This window comes from Choloepus didactylus, chromosome 20 (genome assembly GCF_015220235.1).
Source record: "Choloepus didactylus isolate mChoDid1 chromosome 20, mChoDid1.pri, whole genome shotgun sequence".
NCBI lineage: Eukaryota > Metazoa > Chordata > Mammalia > Pilosa > Megalonychidae > Choloepus > Choloepus didactylus.
In genome coordinates, this window is record NC_051326.1 from 15,548,551 (window position 1) to 15,566,185 (window position 17,635).

General features: G+C 46.2%; 4 protein-coding genes and 1 pseudogene across 6 annotated transcripts in view; 1 reads left to right on the forward strand and 4 right to left on the reverse strand.

The window, feature by feature from the left end:
* The window catches only part of ABHD1 (abhydrolase domain containing 1), an 8,166-nt gene extending 4,988 nt beyond the window's left edge, over positions 1-3,178 (forward strand). For 2 of the 3 annotated variants that reach the window (XM_037812609.1, XM_037812611.1), the window contains one exon: positions 11-287. In XM_037812609.1, coding sequence (XP_037668537.1) covers positions 11-222 — 212 coding nt within the window. In that variant the 3' untranslated portion in view covers positions 223-287. Of the gene's footprint in view, positions 1-10; positions 288-2,907 lie in introns of those variants that run through there. The other variant, XM_037812610.1, reaches the window with a different exon arrangement.
* Positions 234-4,060, reverse strand: PREB (prolactin regulatory element binding). Its single transcript, XM_037812608.1, has 9 exons — positions 3,717-4,060; positions 2,930-3,122; positions 2,519-2,739; positions 2,251-2,331; positions 2,012-2,136; positions 1,674-1,847; positions 1,496-1,568; positions 1,150-1,309; positions 234-950 (listed from the first exon to the last, which is right to left on the reverse strand). The coding sequence occupies exons 1-9, from the start codon at positions 3,849-3,851 to the stop codon at positions 856-858; spliced, it is 1,257 nt and encodes a 418-aa protein (XP_037668536.1). The 5' UTR covers positions 3,852-4,060; the 3' UTR covers positions 234-855.
* Positions 4,061-5,567: 1,507 nt separating this feature from the next.
* PRR30 (proline rich 30) lies at positions 5,568-6,849 on the reverse strand. The gene has a single exon (XM_037812612.1). It carries the CDS (start codon positions 6,847-6,849, stop codon positions 5,650-5,652), a length of 1,200 nt encoding a protein of 399 aa, XP_037668540.1. The 3' UTR covers positions 5,568-5,649.
* A 5,523-nt stretch (positions 6,850-12,372) lies between these two features.
* Positions 12,373-12,645, reverse strand: LOC119516324 (non-histone chromosomal protein HMG-17-like). The gene has a single exon (XM_037812614.1). The coding sequence runs from the start codon at positions 12,643-12,645 to the stop codon at positions 12,373-12,375; it is 273 nt and encodes a 90-aa protein (XP_037668542.1).
* Positions 12,646-14,671: 2,026 nt separating this feature from the next.
* LOC119516412 lies at positions 14,672-16,346 on the reverse strand (annotated as a pseudogene).
* Positions 16,347-17,635: the final 1,289 nt, after the last annotated feature.

A 17,635-nucleotide genomic window follows, 5' to 3' on the forward strand; every position in this document is an offset into this window, starting at 1 on the left:
CCACCCCCAGCCTTTCCTCTCCAGGCTGCCCAGCACTCTCCCCACGTGGCACTGCTCATCACTGCCCGGGGTGGCCACGTTGGCTTCCTGGAAGGGCTGCTCCCCTGGCAGCACTGCTATATGAGCCACCTCCTGCATCAGTATGCCAGAGCCATCTTCCAGCACCCAGAGGAGCTACTCAGCCTCAGGGCTCTCCCACCTTCTGAAGGAGACAAAAGCTGACAGGAACACTGTTTGGGGCCTTAGGTCAGTCTTCCCTTGTTTATTAAATATCAACTTTTCCTGCCCAACAGGCTAAGGTTCATTTTCCTTTTCCTCAAGGCTGTGGTAGACTCTCCAGGAACTTACTGCATCTTTAGCCTAACTGGCTTGGAGCTAACCCAGCTGGATTCCTACCTGGGCTTTTCTTTGGCCCTTTCCTTCCCTAACAGCAAGTCCTAGGCCAGTCCTTGACTCAGCAAATGCCAGCAAACTAGCACAAAACAGTGACAGGGAGGGGAGAAACTCATTGTTTCTATAGTAAGGACAGCAGTGCCTCCAGGCTCTTGGGCATCTTCACATTTCCAGAGAAGGACAAGCTTGACTCTGGAGCCTCTGGTGGGCAGAGGAGGGGCAAGTAGTAAGGCTGGGGCTTCTGACACCATCATCCTGGGTTGATTCTCAGATGATGAATGCAGGGTTCCCAGGACCTAGAGTCACAAGGCCACAGCCCAGCTCTAACTGCGAAAGGTGGGCAGTACCCATCAGTCTCATCAGGGGCCACATCAGCTTTGGAGGCAATGGGAGTCCAGGCCTCCACTCTATGGTCTAAAAGGTGACAGTGTCCAGACCCACGATTCCAGGGGAGCAGGGAGGCTAAAGAAAGCCTGGAAAGGCACTCTGGAGCAGCAGGGTGGCCACAATAATGAGCCCGACACACAGCAGCAGCAGCAGCCATACAGGAACACTCCCTGTGGGAGGGGGAAGAATCAGCAGGTGAGCAGGCGTCACAGCCTGAAGAACAGAGCCCTCACCCTAGTCCATTCAAGGAGGGGGAAGACGGCTACAATCAAGCAGCCCAGTCTTTAGGGGACATGTTTTGGCTATATCCGAAGGTGCAGTGGTAACCTCCCCTCCACCTCCCCACCCTGGTCCCCCGCAAAGACTCACGCCGTGAGGGCAGCAGGTGCAGCTGGCAACGACTATCCACAGCCACAGAGAAAAGGGCGGTTTCGTGGGACCCAAGGAGCTCTGGACCACGACCCTTCTCAGGTAGAAAGGCCAAGTCTGTCACCACAATGCCATGGGCCTCCCTTATATAGTAGAGGCGCTGGGGGCAGGAGAAGAACTAGTGAGGGGAAGCCCAGTCGAGAGCCTTCCTACTGGGAAGGCCTACTTGTCCCCAGAAGGCTTTCCCTCTAGACTGCGCCAGACTCCTTCCAGCACACTCAGGTTAGCGGCAGTTCTGGAGTGCCCACCATGAGTCCTCAGGGCTGTGCCCACCTTCACCCATTACCTGGAGAGAGAAGGCTATGTAGATGGCGACAGAGCCGGTAACCGTGCCCAGACCTAGGAAGGTGCCCGATTCACTGCAACAAACATTAAAGTGCTCACTGTCTTGAGGCCTGAGCAGCAACCCTCAATCGCCAGCAGCACCCCCACCCCACCCCGGCCAAGCCACCATTGCCTTGCACCTGACGCTGAGGCAGGAGATGACTTCCTGGCCACAGGATTTGGTCCGAAGGGGCAAGAAAGTGGAGCCATCCCAGGCTGTGAGGTAGCAGGGTAGGGGCTGGCGCAGGCGCTTGTGGGGAATCTGCACTGTGAAGAGTCGCAGCCCAGCAGGTTGGTCTGGAACCGGCCCAAACCTGGGGACACAGAGAGGGGCTGTTCAGCTCCCTGGGGACTAACCAACCTGGTCAGGCCTGTGCTAACACCCACCAAGGCCACAGTCCTTCCCTTGCATCTTTTCCCACTTCCTCTACCACATCCAGGCTGTGCCTCTTTTAGCCACCCTCCACGGTCTTCGCACCTGCAGGCCTGGTAGCGGTAAGGCGTGTTAGAAAAGGTGGGTCCATTCTCTTGCCAGTGCAGCTGTGTCACCAGCTGATCCTTCTGCCACACTGAGGCTTTAAAGTCCCAGCCCACAGTGACCAACTAGTCAGGAATAAAGATTCCAAGGATGGACAATTAGGAGATCCATTTACTGGGCAAGCAGCATAAACCACCTGCTTTCTCCCTTTCTGCACCCCTTGGCCCCCACCTCCTCACCTTGCCATCAGGACCCAATGCCAGGTCCTCAATCTCCCCTTCGTGGGCTTTGAACTCCAGAACTTTCTCCAGATTAGGTACCTACAGCCAAACCACCACCACAGTTAGCGCAGATACTCAGCAAGAACACAATGATCCCCACCCTTCTTCTCTACATTCAGCATAGGCCTGCCTCCCTCACAAGTTTCCCCAAACCCTCATTTAGTTTCTCACAGTTTTGGCCTTGCTGTTCCTGACACCCATTCTCCTTAAGCCCCCAAAACCACACCTGCCAGACACGAATGTAGCCATCTGTCCCTCCAGTGGCAAGCAGGGTATTATCGTGGTTGAAGCATACAACTTTCTGTAGTGGATCCGTGCTGAAGTCTGTCTGCACCACCTGCAAATTCTCTACACTGAGTTCTACCCCCTCACGGTGGGTTTCAGCTCCAGATTTCTGCTGTGCTGAGGCAGTCCTTTTCCTTTGTCGAGGCCCCTGCTCCTTGGAACCTGCAACACAAATAGCCTGCTGGGTACTAGGTTTCTACAGTAGTACTGGCTTCTTCTACACGACAAGTGAACATTCCAGCCTGCAACTATAACCCCACTTCCAGCCACACTTCTTGAGAGAAATCAGGCTGGGAATGATTTGACTCATCTAACCCTTTTTTCCCAAAGGGCTAGAAAGAGGATTCCTCACCTGCCTTCTCTGCCTTCTTGTCGCCCTTCTGTTGGTGGGTCTGGAAGCGCAGGAGCTGACAATGGGCATCCTGCCCTGCAGCAAGGATGTCACCAGCCAGTGCCAAGTTCATGGTGGCCCGTGTCTCCGTGTCATGGGAGTGTAGCAAGGAGGCGCTCAGGCGCCCATTAATCTGCTCAAGCTGCAGAAAGTGCTGTGGGAGAGGGAACTAGGATGAGCAAAGTTCAGAGTAACCACAGAGCAGAGTTCTGGGTGACCAGAGAGCACCTCAAGGGCAAAGCCTGACACCTTTGCCCACTGCACTTTCTAGTTCACAAGGCTTTCTAGAGTCCTTATCTTATTTGGACCTTATGTGTATCTGTACAGCAAGTAGGGCTGGGATTATTACCTCCAATTTACAGAACAACGGAGTGAAGCTCAGAAAAGTGAAAGAACCTGGCCTAAAGGCCAAAGACGCAACTTGGGTCACTGCTAGAGGGCGCACACGTCCCTGTGACATCCCCGGAAAAGGACAGGATAAGACCCTTGGAGTTGTTCCTGAGGTCGAGTTGAAGCACCCCTGCCTGTGCAGCGCTGCTGCGGTTTTCACTTCCTCTAGGAGTCTCTCGACTGCCCGGTGAGTTAGTCCTCGGCTGATATTCGGGCCAAGGCACCCGGCTGGCCGGGGATCCCCACGGAGGATGGGCAGAGCCCGAAGATGCGATGCGGCCCACCACCACGACCCCAGCCACCCCAGGATCGCCCTCAGCTCTCGGCGTGGCCCGGCCCCAGTGGCCCGTGCACTCACCACGCCATTCTTTATGCCTGTCTTAGCTGCGCCTCCTCCGCCCGCAGCGATGAGCAGCCCCGCGCTGGGGTCGACCTGAAGTGCGTACAACGGGAACGGGGCCCGGTACAGCTCCGGCGCCCGGCGCCGGCCCATCCCGGCAACCGCGCGCTTCACTGCCCACAACGCTGCCCCCGGGACATGCCTCGCCCGGACTCCGACTCTCGCCCCGGTCGCTGCTGAACTTGGTTCCGAAGCCGCCGGGAAGAACACAGGCTCCTTTCACACCCGCGAGGTTATCAAAACTCTGACAACTCGCGTCTCTACCTAAGATCCGCCTACCCCAGTCTCCCAAAGCCGCAGTGCGCACGCGCACCCACCCGCCACTCTCCGCGCAAGCGTAGAACCGCCAATACGCGTCAGCACTAGCCGGCCGCGGGGTGACGCAAGGCTGGCGGCGGAATTCTAGTTCCCCGCCCCCTTGTGACGTCGACTTCGCCATCTTTGTGCGGGGCTGTCAGGGCGTGTCCCTTCGAGGGAACGTCAGTGAGAGTTAGGAAGCTGAGGAGGTGAGGCTAGTGAAGGTTAATAAACCTTTACTAAAGACATGTTTGGGTTAGGAGTGTTCTCGCTTAAAGGGTTGATACGCTGACTCATACAAGCGCAGGCTTTCCATTTTATCCCAGAGAGGAAGTGATTCGTTCAAGATAACACACCAGAACCGTGATCCGCGTCTGTTGCCTCATAAAGGAGGCAACACGGACTTTAAAACCAAATATCAAATAAAAAGCAAATCCGGACTTGGTAAGCAGAGACTTTATTCAGAACGATTACCGTAAAGCGGAAAGGGGTCACTGCAAGAGGAGAAAGGGACTATTTTGCAATAAGAATTAGGCAAAAAGTGTTTTCGTTTATAAAGAACCAACCGGGTGTAGGGAAGTGGGATGAGCTGTTGGCTCATCAGATAGCGGATCAGAGAATATGTTATGCCGAAGCAGCCTGTTTTCTGGGAGAAGGAGAGAAGCTTAACCAAAGTTTGGTTACTAAGCATTTGGTTACGATTGATCAGTGGGCACAAGCGGTTCAGCTGGGCATGTATGAGGCAAAGAATGGGAATGTGGAATGGGGAGGGGTGGTGTTTGCAGTAAGCTATAATTTAACCTTGTCACAATCCTGGCTTCACCCAGAATCTGCGGCTTCCTGGTAAGAGGAAACCACTCTCTACTTTAGCCAAGCACCCGTCCTCCATGGTTGGCATCGGTGGAGGTCTCCCACTACCTTTCTTGTGGCTTCATGCTTCCACTCCTGCGCCAGTGGCCTGAGGGTTCCTGAGGGTTTCTGATCTCCTGAGGACCTGCGTATTCCCTGTGAATGGATGCTCAGAATGCCCTTCTCCCTGCTCGCGTATCTGGTTACCTCACCTGGCATTCGTGTTTACCCAAGGTGCATCCAGAGAAATGAGTCCAGGAGCTCTATCTTGAGGATGCCAGTATCTGCCCCCCAGTCTTGAATTCAGTGTAAGGGGCCTGGCAGACCTCTTCTTACATCTTGGGTGCTCAGGCCTTGTGGGTCCCTTGCCCTCTTCAAGTACACGGCTCTGGCTTTCTGGCCCCTGTTCTCTTTGATGACCCCTCAGAGGGCCCTGTTGGGGTCTGGCGCCCCTGTAGGTACAGCCACCCATTCTGTCTGCTCAGGAGGACACGAACACACATTTTCAGGGTCAGGCTTTATTGGATACACTGAAGGCTGGATAGGGCCTCGGGTGCCCTTGGTCCTCTTTAGCCAGGAGAGAGCAGACTCCACAAGGGACTCCCAGGGTTCAAGTTTGGAGAACATACCTGGCCCCCAGCCAGCCAGCCCTTCAGAGTGTCTCCAGGGGTCCCAGAGATCTGGGACCTGGCAGGAAGGGCTGGGTTTGGAGGGGGCATTCCAGGGAGCCTCCGTGGCTCTGGAACTAGAAAGGGGACTTTTGGGGACTGCGCTCTGGAGAGGCAGGCCTCTTTGGAACAGGGGAAGGCCTGGGCTTCGGGGAGGCAGAGGCCTGTTCTGGTGCCTGGGGTGGAGGCCCTGAGCAGCAGATGGAGTTTGGTGACTGAGTACCTGGAGACCTGGAGCTCCCGGTCTGGGAGGCTGTGTCTGGGGCTAGATCTGCCTGGGCCTGAGCTGCTGGGACTTGAGATGTTGGGGGCTGTGCTGCTGGGGCTTGAGATGCCCTGGCTTGATACCCGGAGGCCTGACTGGCTTCGTCCTGATGCCCCACTCGTGCCGATCTTCTTTCTGGCAACAGATTCAACTCCCTGGCCTGGCCCCGAGGCAGGTGGAGGCTGAAGCCGATGCCTATGCGGAGTGGCCCAGAGTCCTGGCTCTGTGCACAGGGCAGTAGTTGGGGGAAAGCAAGCAGCCTGGGCCCAGTACTGTACTTGGGAATGGGGCAGGAGGGACTGCGGGGTCGGAGACACACCAGGCATATAGGGTACTCCACAACTGGGGCCTGGCCGGTTCTGCCTAGCCACAGACGCTGCAAAAGCAGTAGCTGCAGGTCGTGTGCGATGCGGCGGTGCCCCAGTTGGACCACCAAGGCCTGGGCCAGGGCCCCTGGGTCCCTGAACTCCGCAGGGTCCTTCTCGCTTGCCACGCATCCCCCTGCCACCCCAGGGACCCCGGTGTCTCTGTACTGTTGCCAGGACCATGTCTGCCTGTTGGAGTGGACCCCAGGAGAAGACAGGCTGGGGCTCGGGGAAGGGAGAGTGGAGCTAGGTAGGTCTTCCGGATGTGAAGGAGTATAGGGATGGGAGTTGGGGAGAGGGGAGTTCTGCGGCTGAGAGGGAGAGGAGCGAGTGTGAGGGGGAGAGGAGGAATGTGGAAGGGTGGGAGAGGGGGGATTTAGGTGAAAGAAAGTGGGGGAACTTGGGAGAGAGCAAGAGTAGGGATGTGGGAAAGAATTTGAGTCTGAAGAGTAGAAATGTGGGTAGAGAGAGTAGGACTGGGGGAGGGGGGAGCAGGAGGGGTGGGATCGAGGTGGGGAGGAGAAATGTGGGCCGGAGGGAGGCAGCGACTGAGGGGAAGAGGGAGGCTGTAGGTTGGGGCCCTCAGGGGGAGGCCCAGGGGACACCACGTTCTGTAGCAGCACCTGGTCCTTCTTTTGAGGCAACATTGCCTTGAATCCAGAAGGGACTTGAGCGATGACACCAGGGATTAGCGACCTGGCAGAGGCAGGACTGGTATCCCTGAGGCCGGACTTGGCCAAGAAATCAAGGCCGCCTTCTGCTTGCAAAGTGTGGCTTCCACCTGGGGCAGGTGTAGGTGACAGGCCAAGGAGACACCTATCCTTGAAGTACCAGGCTTTCCGGGGTGCTCAGCTGGGAACATGGGTCTAAGATTGGCCTCTCCCTTCTCGGCAGTCAGCCATTGATGAGGTGTGTGTGGTGATGGAGAATCAGCTGCCTCCTGGGAGCCTTGGGGCGGTGGTGATTTTCTGGGTGGGGCAGGGAGGAAGACACAGCTCATAGGACCTGTGGAGAAAGGGACAGAGCCAAGATGTTGAGTGAATTGGTCCATTTCTGCTCTGCTCCTCACTTTTGGGGTGTCCTTAGACAAACCACTTCCTCTCCTTGGACCTGTTTTTTCCCTCCACAAATGAGAGGTTTGGACAAGATTGTCTCTGGCTGTCCTCTTTATAAGAAGTGAGTGACCTGTGATTTTCTTGACCCCAGCTCCAGAGCCATTTTTCTACTCTTGTGGAGTTAGAAGGACTACAGTGGCCCCTGAACTTCTCTAGGAGAACTTTTATCCTTCTCCTCTCTGCCTCTTGTGCCCAGTTCCAGGCTGAACTCACCAAGACCCTAAATTCACATTAGTCTTTGGGGTCAGAACAGTTGGCAAAATGTTTCAGGGAGGGTGAGAAGTGGGGAGGAGAGGAGTAGGAAGTGAGAGAAGGTGGAGTGGGGTTGGAGGAGTGGGCTCGGGGGCTGGGGGCTGAGATGGGACTAGGAATTGAGGGAGTTCTGGTGCCGGGAGCTCTTACCGATGAGGAGTCCTCTGGGCTGTATTTCACGAGGCACTTGCGGGATGAGGGGACCTGGGAGAGAGAGGAACAGAGACACCAAGCTGAGGCTCCAGCCTCCTCTGCCTGCAGCGTCTGTCACCCTAAACTCAGGCTGACCCAGATTTCTGTCTGAGCCTTGCCCTTGGTCCTCCTTCAGCCAAGCAGAAGTCTTCTCTGTTACAGATTTCCGTTCTTCTAAACCTGAATCAGGGTTCTGCAGGCATCCGCTTTCCTGCTGCTCTGCTTCCCCTGACCCCTTGTTGCCCCTAATGCTGATGTCCTGCTCAGCCTGGCCCCTGCTGGGACGGCTTATGTCAGTCTGCAGCAGGAGTGGATGTGGGGCCCACAGGTGCAAAGCCTCAAGGAGACTGAGACTTTGTCCAAGGGGCGGCACAGGTCGCTGCCCGCCTTGGGAGCTGGGGGCCCCATTCCCTGGGGGCAGCTCTCCCTGACATCTACTGTCTATGTCACAAAGGTCAGGTGCTGATGTCATAGAATCTCCAGCATCTTCCAAAGGCTGGCCTTTGACAAAACTGTGAAGGCAACGAAGTTCTTGGGTGCACTTGGGTGCCCTCATCCCCGCCTCAGCTCTCTGCCCATGTACTTTAGAGCTCCCACTACCTCTTCCACATCCTCGTTCTCCTTACCAACTGTACGGCTTATCTGGGCTGGGCCCTTCCTTCAGTTTCCCATTTTCCTCTGCTTTCTGAGCAGTTGCTTGTACTCCATACCTTTTCCCCCTTGGGATATATTTATTATGTTTTAATGACTATTTTCTTAACAGCTGTATTGAGAGATAGTCACATACCATATAATCCACCTATTTAAAGTGCTACAGTTCAGTGTTTTCTAGTATATTAAAAGGGCTGTGCAAGATATCTAGATATCTACCCAAGATAGATTTTAGAGCATTTTTGTCCCCACCCCCTGCCAAGGATATCCTGTACCCCTTAGCAGTCACTTCCCATTCCTCCCTCCTCCCAGCCTGTGCAACCACAAATTTACTTTCTGTTTCTATAAATTTATCTGTTCTAGACATTTCATATAAATGGAATCATACAATATTTGTCCTTTTGTGCCTGGCTTATTTCACTTAGCCTGCTTTCAAGGTTCATCCATGTTGTAGCATGTATCAGTACAGTATTCCTTTTTATTTCTGACTAATATTCCATTGTATAGATATACCATACTTTATCCATTCAATATTGATGGACATTTGGATTGTTTCCATTTTTGGCACTTATGAATAATGCTGGTATGAACATTCTGGTACAAGTTGTTTTGTGAATGTATGTTTTCATCTATCTTGGGTAGATATCTAGGAGTGGAATTGCTGGCTCATATGGTAACTTTATGTTTAACATTTTGGAGAACTGACAAATGGTCTTCCAAATTAGCTGCAACATTTTTCAATCTCACAAGCAAGGTATGAGAAGTCCAACTTTTCCTTATCAACACATGTTATTGCCTAAACACATAGGATTTAGTAATCCTATGTGAGGTAAATGGTATATCATTGTGGTTTCAATTTGTATTTTCCTAAGGACTAATGATGTTGAGTATCTTTTCATGTGTTTATTGGTCATTTGTTTATCTTCTTTGGAGAAGTGTCTGTTTGAAATCCTTTGCCCATCTTTTAATTAGGTGTTTTGTCTTCTTAGTGTTGGATTCTAAGAGTTCTTTTATATTCAGGAATACAAATCTCTTATCAGATATATGATTTGCAAATATTTTCTCCCATCCTGTGAGTTATCTTTTCACTTTTTTGGTGGTCTCCTTTGAGGTACCAAAGTTTCAAAATTTGATGAAGTCCAATTTATTTTTTCTCTCCTTGCGGGCTTTTGATGTCATATCTAAGAAACCATTCCTAACCCAAGGTCACAAAGATTTACTCTATATTTTCTTCTATGACTTTAATAGTTTTAGCTTTTACATTTATGTCCTTGATCAATTTTGAGTTAATTTTGGTATATGGTGTAAGGTAGGAATCCAATTTTAGTCTTTTCTTTGTGGATACGCAGTTGTCCCAGTACCATTTGTTGAAAAGATTGTTCTTCCCCCCATTAAATTGTCTTGGCACACTTGTCAAAAATCAATTGACATTTCCTGTTGCTCTCTCATACATAGTGGCTTAAAACAACACAGATGTATTATCTTAATGGTCTGTAGATAGATGTCCAACATGAGTTTCACTGAGCTAAAATGAAGGTGTTGGCGGGGCTGCACTCCCTTCCGGAGGCTCCTTGGGAAAGTCTGTTTCCTTGCCTCCTCCAGCTTCAAGAGGCTGCCCACATTCCTCAATTTGTGCCTCTCCCCCTTCTCCATCATCAAAGCCAGCTCCACTGTATCTCTCTGACCATTCTTTTATAGTCATATCTCCCCTGACTCTGAATTTTTCTGCCTCCCTCTTCAACTTTTAAGGATCCTTGTGTTTACATTGGGCACATCTGGACAATCTTCCTATTTTAGGACTAGCTGATTACCAACCTTGAATTCCCTTTCCTATGAAACCAGCATATTCACAGATTCCAGGGATTAAGACATGAACATTTGGGGAGGCAGGGCATTATTCTCCCTATCAGAACCATAAATGTAGGAGTTTATTTCTGGACTTTCAATTCTGTTCCATTGATCTATATGTCTGTTGTTATTCTAGTAAGGAATGATTACTGTAGCTTGTAGTATTTTTCTTTTCCTGCAATTTTATTGAGATATAGTCACATATCATACAATCATCCAAAGTGTACAATCCATTGTTCAAATCATCATATAGCTATACCTTCATCACCACGATCAATTTTTGAACATTTTCATTACTCTGAAAAAATATATTAAAAAAATAAAAAATAAAAATAGAAGTAAAAAAGAACACCCAAAACATCACATCCCCCCATTTCCCCCTAATATTCATTTACTTTTTTGTCCCCATTTTTCTACTCATCTGTCCATACACTGTATAAAGGGAATGTGAGCCGTAAGTTTTCAGAGTCACATGGTCACACTTTGTAAGCTAAATAGTTACAAAATTGTCTTCAAGTTCATCAGTTCATCAGTTTCAGGTATTTCCTTCTAGCTATTCTAATACACTGGAAACTAAAAAGGGACAGCTATGTAATGCATAAGAATAACCTCCAGAGTGACCTCTCAACTCCATTTGAGATCTCTCAGCCACTGAAGCTTTATTTTATTTAATTTCTCTTTCCCCCTTTTGGTCAAGAAGGCTTTCTCAATCCCACAATGCTGGGTACAGACTCATCTCCAGGAGTCATGTCCCACATTGCCAGTGAGGTTTACACCCCTGGGAGTCATGTCCCACATAGGGCGAGGAGAGCAGTGAGTCCACCTGCCAAGTTGGCTTAGAGAAAAAGGCCACATCTGAGCAACAAAAGAGGTTCTCTGGGGGTGACTCTTAGGCACCATTATAAGTAGGTTTAGGACTGTTAACTTTGTAACCAAATAAACCCCCTTTATAAAAGCCAATCCATTTCTAGTGTTTTGCAAAATGGCAGCATTAGCAAACCAGAACAATGAGTCCTCTAACCTTGCTCTTCTCTTACAAGATTGTTTTGGGTCGCTTGTATTTCCATATGAATTTTAAGGTTAGCTTGTCAACTTCCGATAAAAAGCCAGCTAAGATTTTTATAGAGATTGCATTGAATCTATAGCTCAATTTGGGAAGAACTGCTATCTGAATAATATTAAGTCTTCTGACCCATTATTATGGGATGTCTTTCCACTTTTTTAGATTGTCTTTAATTTTTTTCAACAACATTTTGTAGTTTTCAGTGTATAAATGTTGAACTTCTTTTGTTAAATTTATTTCTAAGTCTTTTATTCTTTTATTTTTTCAGACTGTATCCAGCTTTATTAAAGATACTTTTCATAAACAATCATGGTTTTTCAGGCAGGACATTGGCAGACAATCGGTAACAGTATACAACAACTTTCAAACACCCTTCTTCAATGGACTACCAAAATCAGAAAGCCACTATAAAACCCAATGAAGTCTTCATTTGATGCTCTGAACAGGGAAAGTTTAGAGTGAGGGTTGACATTCCACATTTAGCATGTTGTTTGACAACTTTTCATGAGCCAACCCTGACTTTCAGGAAATGAAATGAAAACAGCAGAATCATCAATTTTAAGATTCACAACCTAAACAGGGCCTCACTGCTCTTTTGTAAGATGCCATCTCAGGGACATCACTGGAAGGTTCAAATTGCCTGACATTCTGGTAACCAGGTCTTTTGGGTCAGCCAAGTCTATGCTGAAGGCTGAGAGGGAGAAGAGGAGATAAAAACAAATTTTAGTTTTTCCATACAAGGCATTTGTGCCAAGGTGGCTAATGTGTGTCAACATTAGGGAATCCCATCTCCTGGGAGTAAAGAGGAAGTCTCTCAAAATTAGAGGGGAAAGGTGTTCTCCTCCGTATCAATCCAGCTTCAGAGACATTCTATTAGTGACATTTGCCCCTTCCCCAAAAAACAACAATGAAGTGTTCTGTGTGCTAACAACATAGCTTAAAAAAAAAAAAGTAAAACATAATTCTGCATTTTTATAAAACTTGATAAAAAATAGTATTTCAAACTGTACAGTCACCAGAAGTACACAGTTATCAAAAATGCACACACTTCACTTGGTATCTCCAGCACCTTCAGCTTTCTGTGCTTGGTCTGTTTTGGCATCTCCTTGTTGTGCAGGGTTATTCCCATCCTTGCCAGCATCAGCTTTCCCCTTTTTCCCTTTGGATACCTTCTCTCCCTTCTTTGCAGGGGCCTTTTTAGGCTTGGGTTCTGGTTTTGGAGGAGAAGATTTGGCAGATAACCTTGCAGATCTTCTCTGTGGTTCATCTTTTACCTTGGCTTTATCTCCTTTAGCATCCCCTTCAGCCTTTCTCTTGGGCATGGTGGCAACGGCAGTAGGACGTAGGTGCTGGACGCGGGGATGCAGCAGTGCACAGGCTTTGGTCGGTCCAGGGGTTGCTCTCACCTCTTCGAATAAGTATTTTATTCTTTTTAATGTTAATATAGATGGTAATTGTTTCCTTGATTTCATTTTTGCTTGTTTATTGTTACTGGAAATAAATACAGTTGATTTTTGCCTACTAATCTTGTACTCTGCAACCTTGCTCAACTTGCTTATTGATACTAATATTCTTTTAGTGGATTCTTTAGGATTCTCTACTTATGATATCATGTTATTTGTGAATACAGATAGTTTTACTCTTCCCTTTCCAATGTCTGCCTTTTTTTTTCTTTTTCTTTACCAACTGCCCTTGCTAGAACCTCTAGTACAACGTTGGATAGAAGTGGCATGAGTGGATGTCCTTTCCTTTTCCTGATCTTATGGAGAAAGCATTCAGTGTTTCACCATTAAGTTTGGTGTTAGCTGGTGGCTTTTTCATAGATGCCTTTATAGCTTGAGGAAGTGTACCGGTTTGTATATATTATGTCCCCCAGAAAAAGCCATATTCTTTAATGCAGTCTTCTGAGGTTAGACGTATTAGTGTTGATTAGGTTGGAACCTTTGGATTAGGCTGTTTCCATGGAGATGTGACCCACCGAACTGTAGCTGATAACTCTGATTAGATAATTTCCATGGAGGTATGGCCCCACCCATCCAGTGTGGGCCTTGATTAGTTCACTGGAGCCCTGTGAAAGTTCAGACGGAAGGAGCTCATAGCTAGCTGCAGCTGAGAGACACATTTTGAAGATGGCCATTGAAAGCTGACATTTTGGAGAACGCCATCTTTTTTTTCAGGTTCCACATCTGTTTATTACAGTGTTACCTTTAAGATGTATTTTTTTCCATAATTCAATTTTATTGAGATATATTCACATACCATGCAGTTATACAAAGCGTACAATCAGTTGTTCACAGTACTACAATATAGTTGTGTGTCCATCACCAAAATTAATTTTTGAGCGTTTTCATTACCACGCACACAAAAGTAATAAGAATAAAAATTAAAGTGAAAAAGAACAATTAAAGTAAAAAGGAACACTAGGTGCTTTTTTTTTTTTTTTGCCCCTGTTTTTCTACTCATCCATCCATACACTGGACAAAGGAGAATGTGATCTGCATGGCTTTCCCAATCACAATGTCATGCCTCATAATCTACATTTTTATACAATTGTCTTCAAGATTCAAGGTGGAGAATGCCATTTTGAAACACAACCTGGGAGCAAGCAGATGCCAGCCACGTGCCTTCAGAGCTAACAGAGGTTTTCTGGACACCATTGGCCAGTCTTTAACAAAGGTACCCTATTGTCGATGCCTTACCTTGAACACTTTATGGCTTTAAGACTGCAACTCTGTAACCAAATAAACCCCTTTTATAAAAGCCAATCCATTTCTGGTATTTTCCATAAGGGGCAGCATTAGCAAACCGGAACAGGAAGTTTCCCTCACAGTGATTTTATTGTGAAAGGATGTTGGCTTTTGTCAAATGTTGAGATGCTTCTATTGAGATGATTTCTGCCCCTTTTTCTATTAATATGATATATTACATTAATTGCTTTTTGTTTGTTAAGCCAACCCTGCATTCCTGTTATAAATCCCACTTGGTCATGGTGTATAACCCTTTTAATATATTGCTGGTTTTGATTTGTTAGTATTTCATTGAGGATCTATCTGTGTCCATTATCATAAGGGATATTGGTCTGTAGTTTTCTTTTCTTGTGATGTCTTTTTCTGATTTTGGTATCAGGGTAAAACTGGCCTCATAGAATGAGTAGAGAAGTGTTCTCTCCTGTTTTTTGGAGGTGTTTGTGAAGGATTGGTATTAATTTCTTCTAAGTTGCTTACTGATATTTTTATTTTTATTTATAGTTTATATTTTATTTTATTTGTATTTATTTTATATTCTCTTTACAGTTACTGAGAGGAGCACAGAGCTTAGGCTCCCATAGTAAAATTCTTACCAATCTGCCTAATATTTATAGTTCATTTCAGGTCGCATGGTCTCCTGCTGTAAAAATTCTTCACTTGCTTTATCTTCGCTATTTTCATCTTCATTAGAATCGTTTCTTAAGTCTTGATTAGTCTGGGAATTGTATTTTATGTGATTTTTGTCAATTTGATAAGTATCTTCAAAGGTAGCAATAGGGCTTGTATTTCAATCATGAAACATCTTTCAGTTTGTTCCTCAGAAGTGGAAAGGAGTAGATTCTTTAGTGGCTTTTCCGAGAAATACTCATCTATCCTGGAAGGAGCATTATGTGATGGAAAGAACACATAATTGATACATTTCAAGAAGGCTTTCACAGCATAAATGACAAGTGGGAAGGAAAATAATGCATCACAAATTCCAGTTATAATCCAGGATATGGAAGTCTTTCCTGGTTGTGTTTTCTCGCACACCATATCACTGAAAACACTGCTTTTATTCCATTTTTCATCTTCAACAAGTGCTCTCACTTTGACACAATACACAGTCAGCGGTTGTAAATTAGAAAGAGTAAAATCAGTTTTATTCTCTAGCATTTTGTTCTCGGAAGTTGATGTGTTTTCCCAAAAAACAATTTCATAAAGTATTGGGTAGCAGTGGTTACAGACTTGTTTTCTGACTCTTCTGGGGCACTGAGATAGATGCGCAAGGAACTGTTCCCAGATTCCGTGTTGCTGACTATGGAAACGTGACAGTTTGTATTTCAGTAACAAATTGTTTCTCTTCAGATCAGAGAGAGGTGTTATTTCCATTAGGTGCTTGTACACGGAGGAAGTAAAGCCCTTTTTGGAAAGCTTTCCAAGGAAAGACACACTGGTTAGTTTTGAAGTTTTTACACTGAGGTATTTGTTTCCATTTGTCTGAATGGTTCCCAAGAGTCTTTTTAAAAAGACCATGAAGCCACTGGACTTGAAAGGTCACGTTTTCATGTGAGTAATCCCATTTAAGAATATAGCTCTGATTTTTAGCACCAATTTCTGTATTTTCAGGTGGAGGCAGTTTATTTTCCACCGTGGTATTTATACAAGACACTGGACTATAGAAACCAACTTTTCTCTGCAAACGTAGTCTTGCTTTAACTTTTAAACAAGAAGTAGTCTCTGGTGAGAGTTTATAAATCTTATCTCCAGAATAAACAGTTGCAGTCCTTTTTTCTACACTTGAAGAATTTTTCCAGATAACTAAACTATATATAAAGCTGGAACTATCCATGGCCCACATGACACTATCTTGTTCCAGGAGGGGAGATGTTGATGATTATTGCCTTACCTTCAGCTTCTAAATGTACTTCTGGAGGACCAGTCTGAGCTTTTTGAAATGACAAATGAGTCAACCTCATACCATGGAGAAGTATTGTATCCTTTTTTTACTTACACACAATTTAATTTCTTTATAAACATTTAGCTTGGCAGAAGAAAAGTTGCATTTGGTACCAGTAATATATTGACACCCAGGCAATTTTGTCCAATTAATTATCCATCCCAGGTGTTTGATAATCTGCTAAAAAAGTCACGTTCCTGACAGACTCACTGCTCCTGTTCCACCTCAGGATAAAGGTGTCATCTCTGATAGGCACCTCTACGTTCTGAGGAGATTTTAGATTTTTCCCACAATGCCAAGTCTTTTTTTTGTGTGTGTGTGATTGTTGACATACCATACACTTATCCAAGTATCCCCAGTGCACATTCAGTTGCCCATGGTACCATCATACAGCTCTGCATCCATCACCGCAATTAATTTTTTTTCCAATTTTTAGAACATTTTCATTACTCCAGAAAAGAAATAAAGACAAAAAAAGAAAACTCAATTCCTCCCATACCTCTAACCACCCCCCCCTCCATTATTGACTCATAGTATTGGTATAGTACATTTGTTATTGTTGATGAAAGAATGTTAAAATACTGTTAACTAATTGTATAAAAATGTGGTTTATGAGGGGAGACAGTGGGATTGGGGGGGGGGGCATAGGGATCACACTCCTGTTTGTCTAGTTTGTGGATGGATGAGTGGAAAGGTGGGGGAAGGAAACAAACAAACAGACAGACAGACAAGGGCGCCCAGTGTTCTTTTTTACTTTAGTTGCTCTTTTTCACTTTAATTATTATTCTGGTTATTTTTGTGTGTGTGGTAATGAGGGTGTCGGGGATTGATTTTGGTAATGAATGTACAACTACATAATGGTACTGTGAACAATCAGATGTACGATTTGTTTTGTATGACTGCGTGGTATGTGAATATATCTCAATAAAATGAATAAAAAAATAGTTAACTGTAGTACATAGTTTGCAATAGGTATATATTTTTTCCCTGTATACCCCTCTATTATTAGCTTCTAGTTATAGTGTCATACATTTGTTCTAGTTCATGAAAGAGATTTCTAATATTTGTACAATTAATCACGGACATTGTCCACCACAAGATTCACTGTTTTATACATTCCCATCTTTTAACCTCCAACTTTCCTTCTGGCGACATACGTGACTCTAAGCTTCCCCTTTCCACCACATTCACACACCATTCAGCACTGTTAGTTATTCTCACAATAACGTGCTATCGTCACCTCTGTCCTTTTCCAAACGCTTAAGTTCAACCTAGTTGACCATTCTGCTCATAGTAAGCAATTGCTCCCCATTCTTTAGCCTTGTTCTATACCCTGTTAACTTACATTTCATGTCTATGTGTTTACATATTATAATTAGTTCATATCAGTGAGACTTTGCAATATTTGTTCTTATGTGTCTGACTTATTTCACTCAATGTAATGCTCTCAAGGTTTCTTCATCAACCCTTTTTATTTTTTTAAGACAGTTTTGTTTACCCACCATACTTTCCATCCTAAGTAAACAATCGATGGTTCCCTGTATAATCACATATTTATGTATTCACCACCATCACCACCCTCTATGTAAGGACATCTCCATTTCTTCCACAAAGGAGGAAGAATCA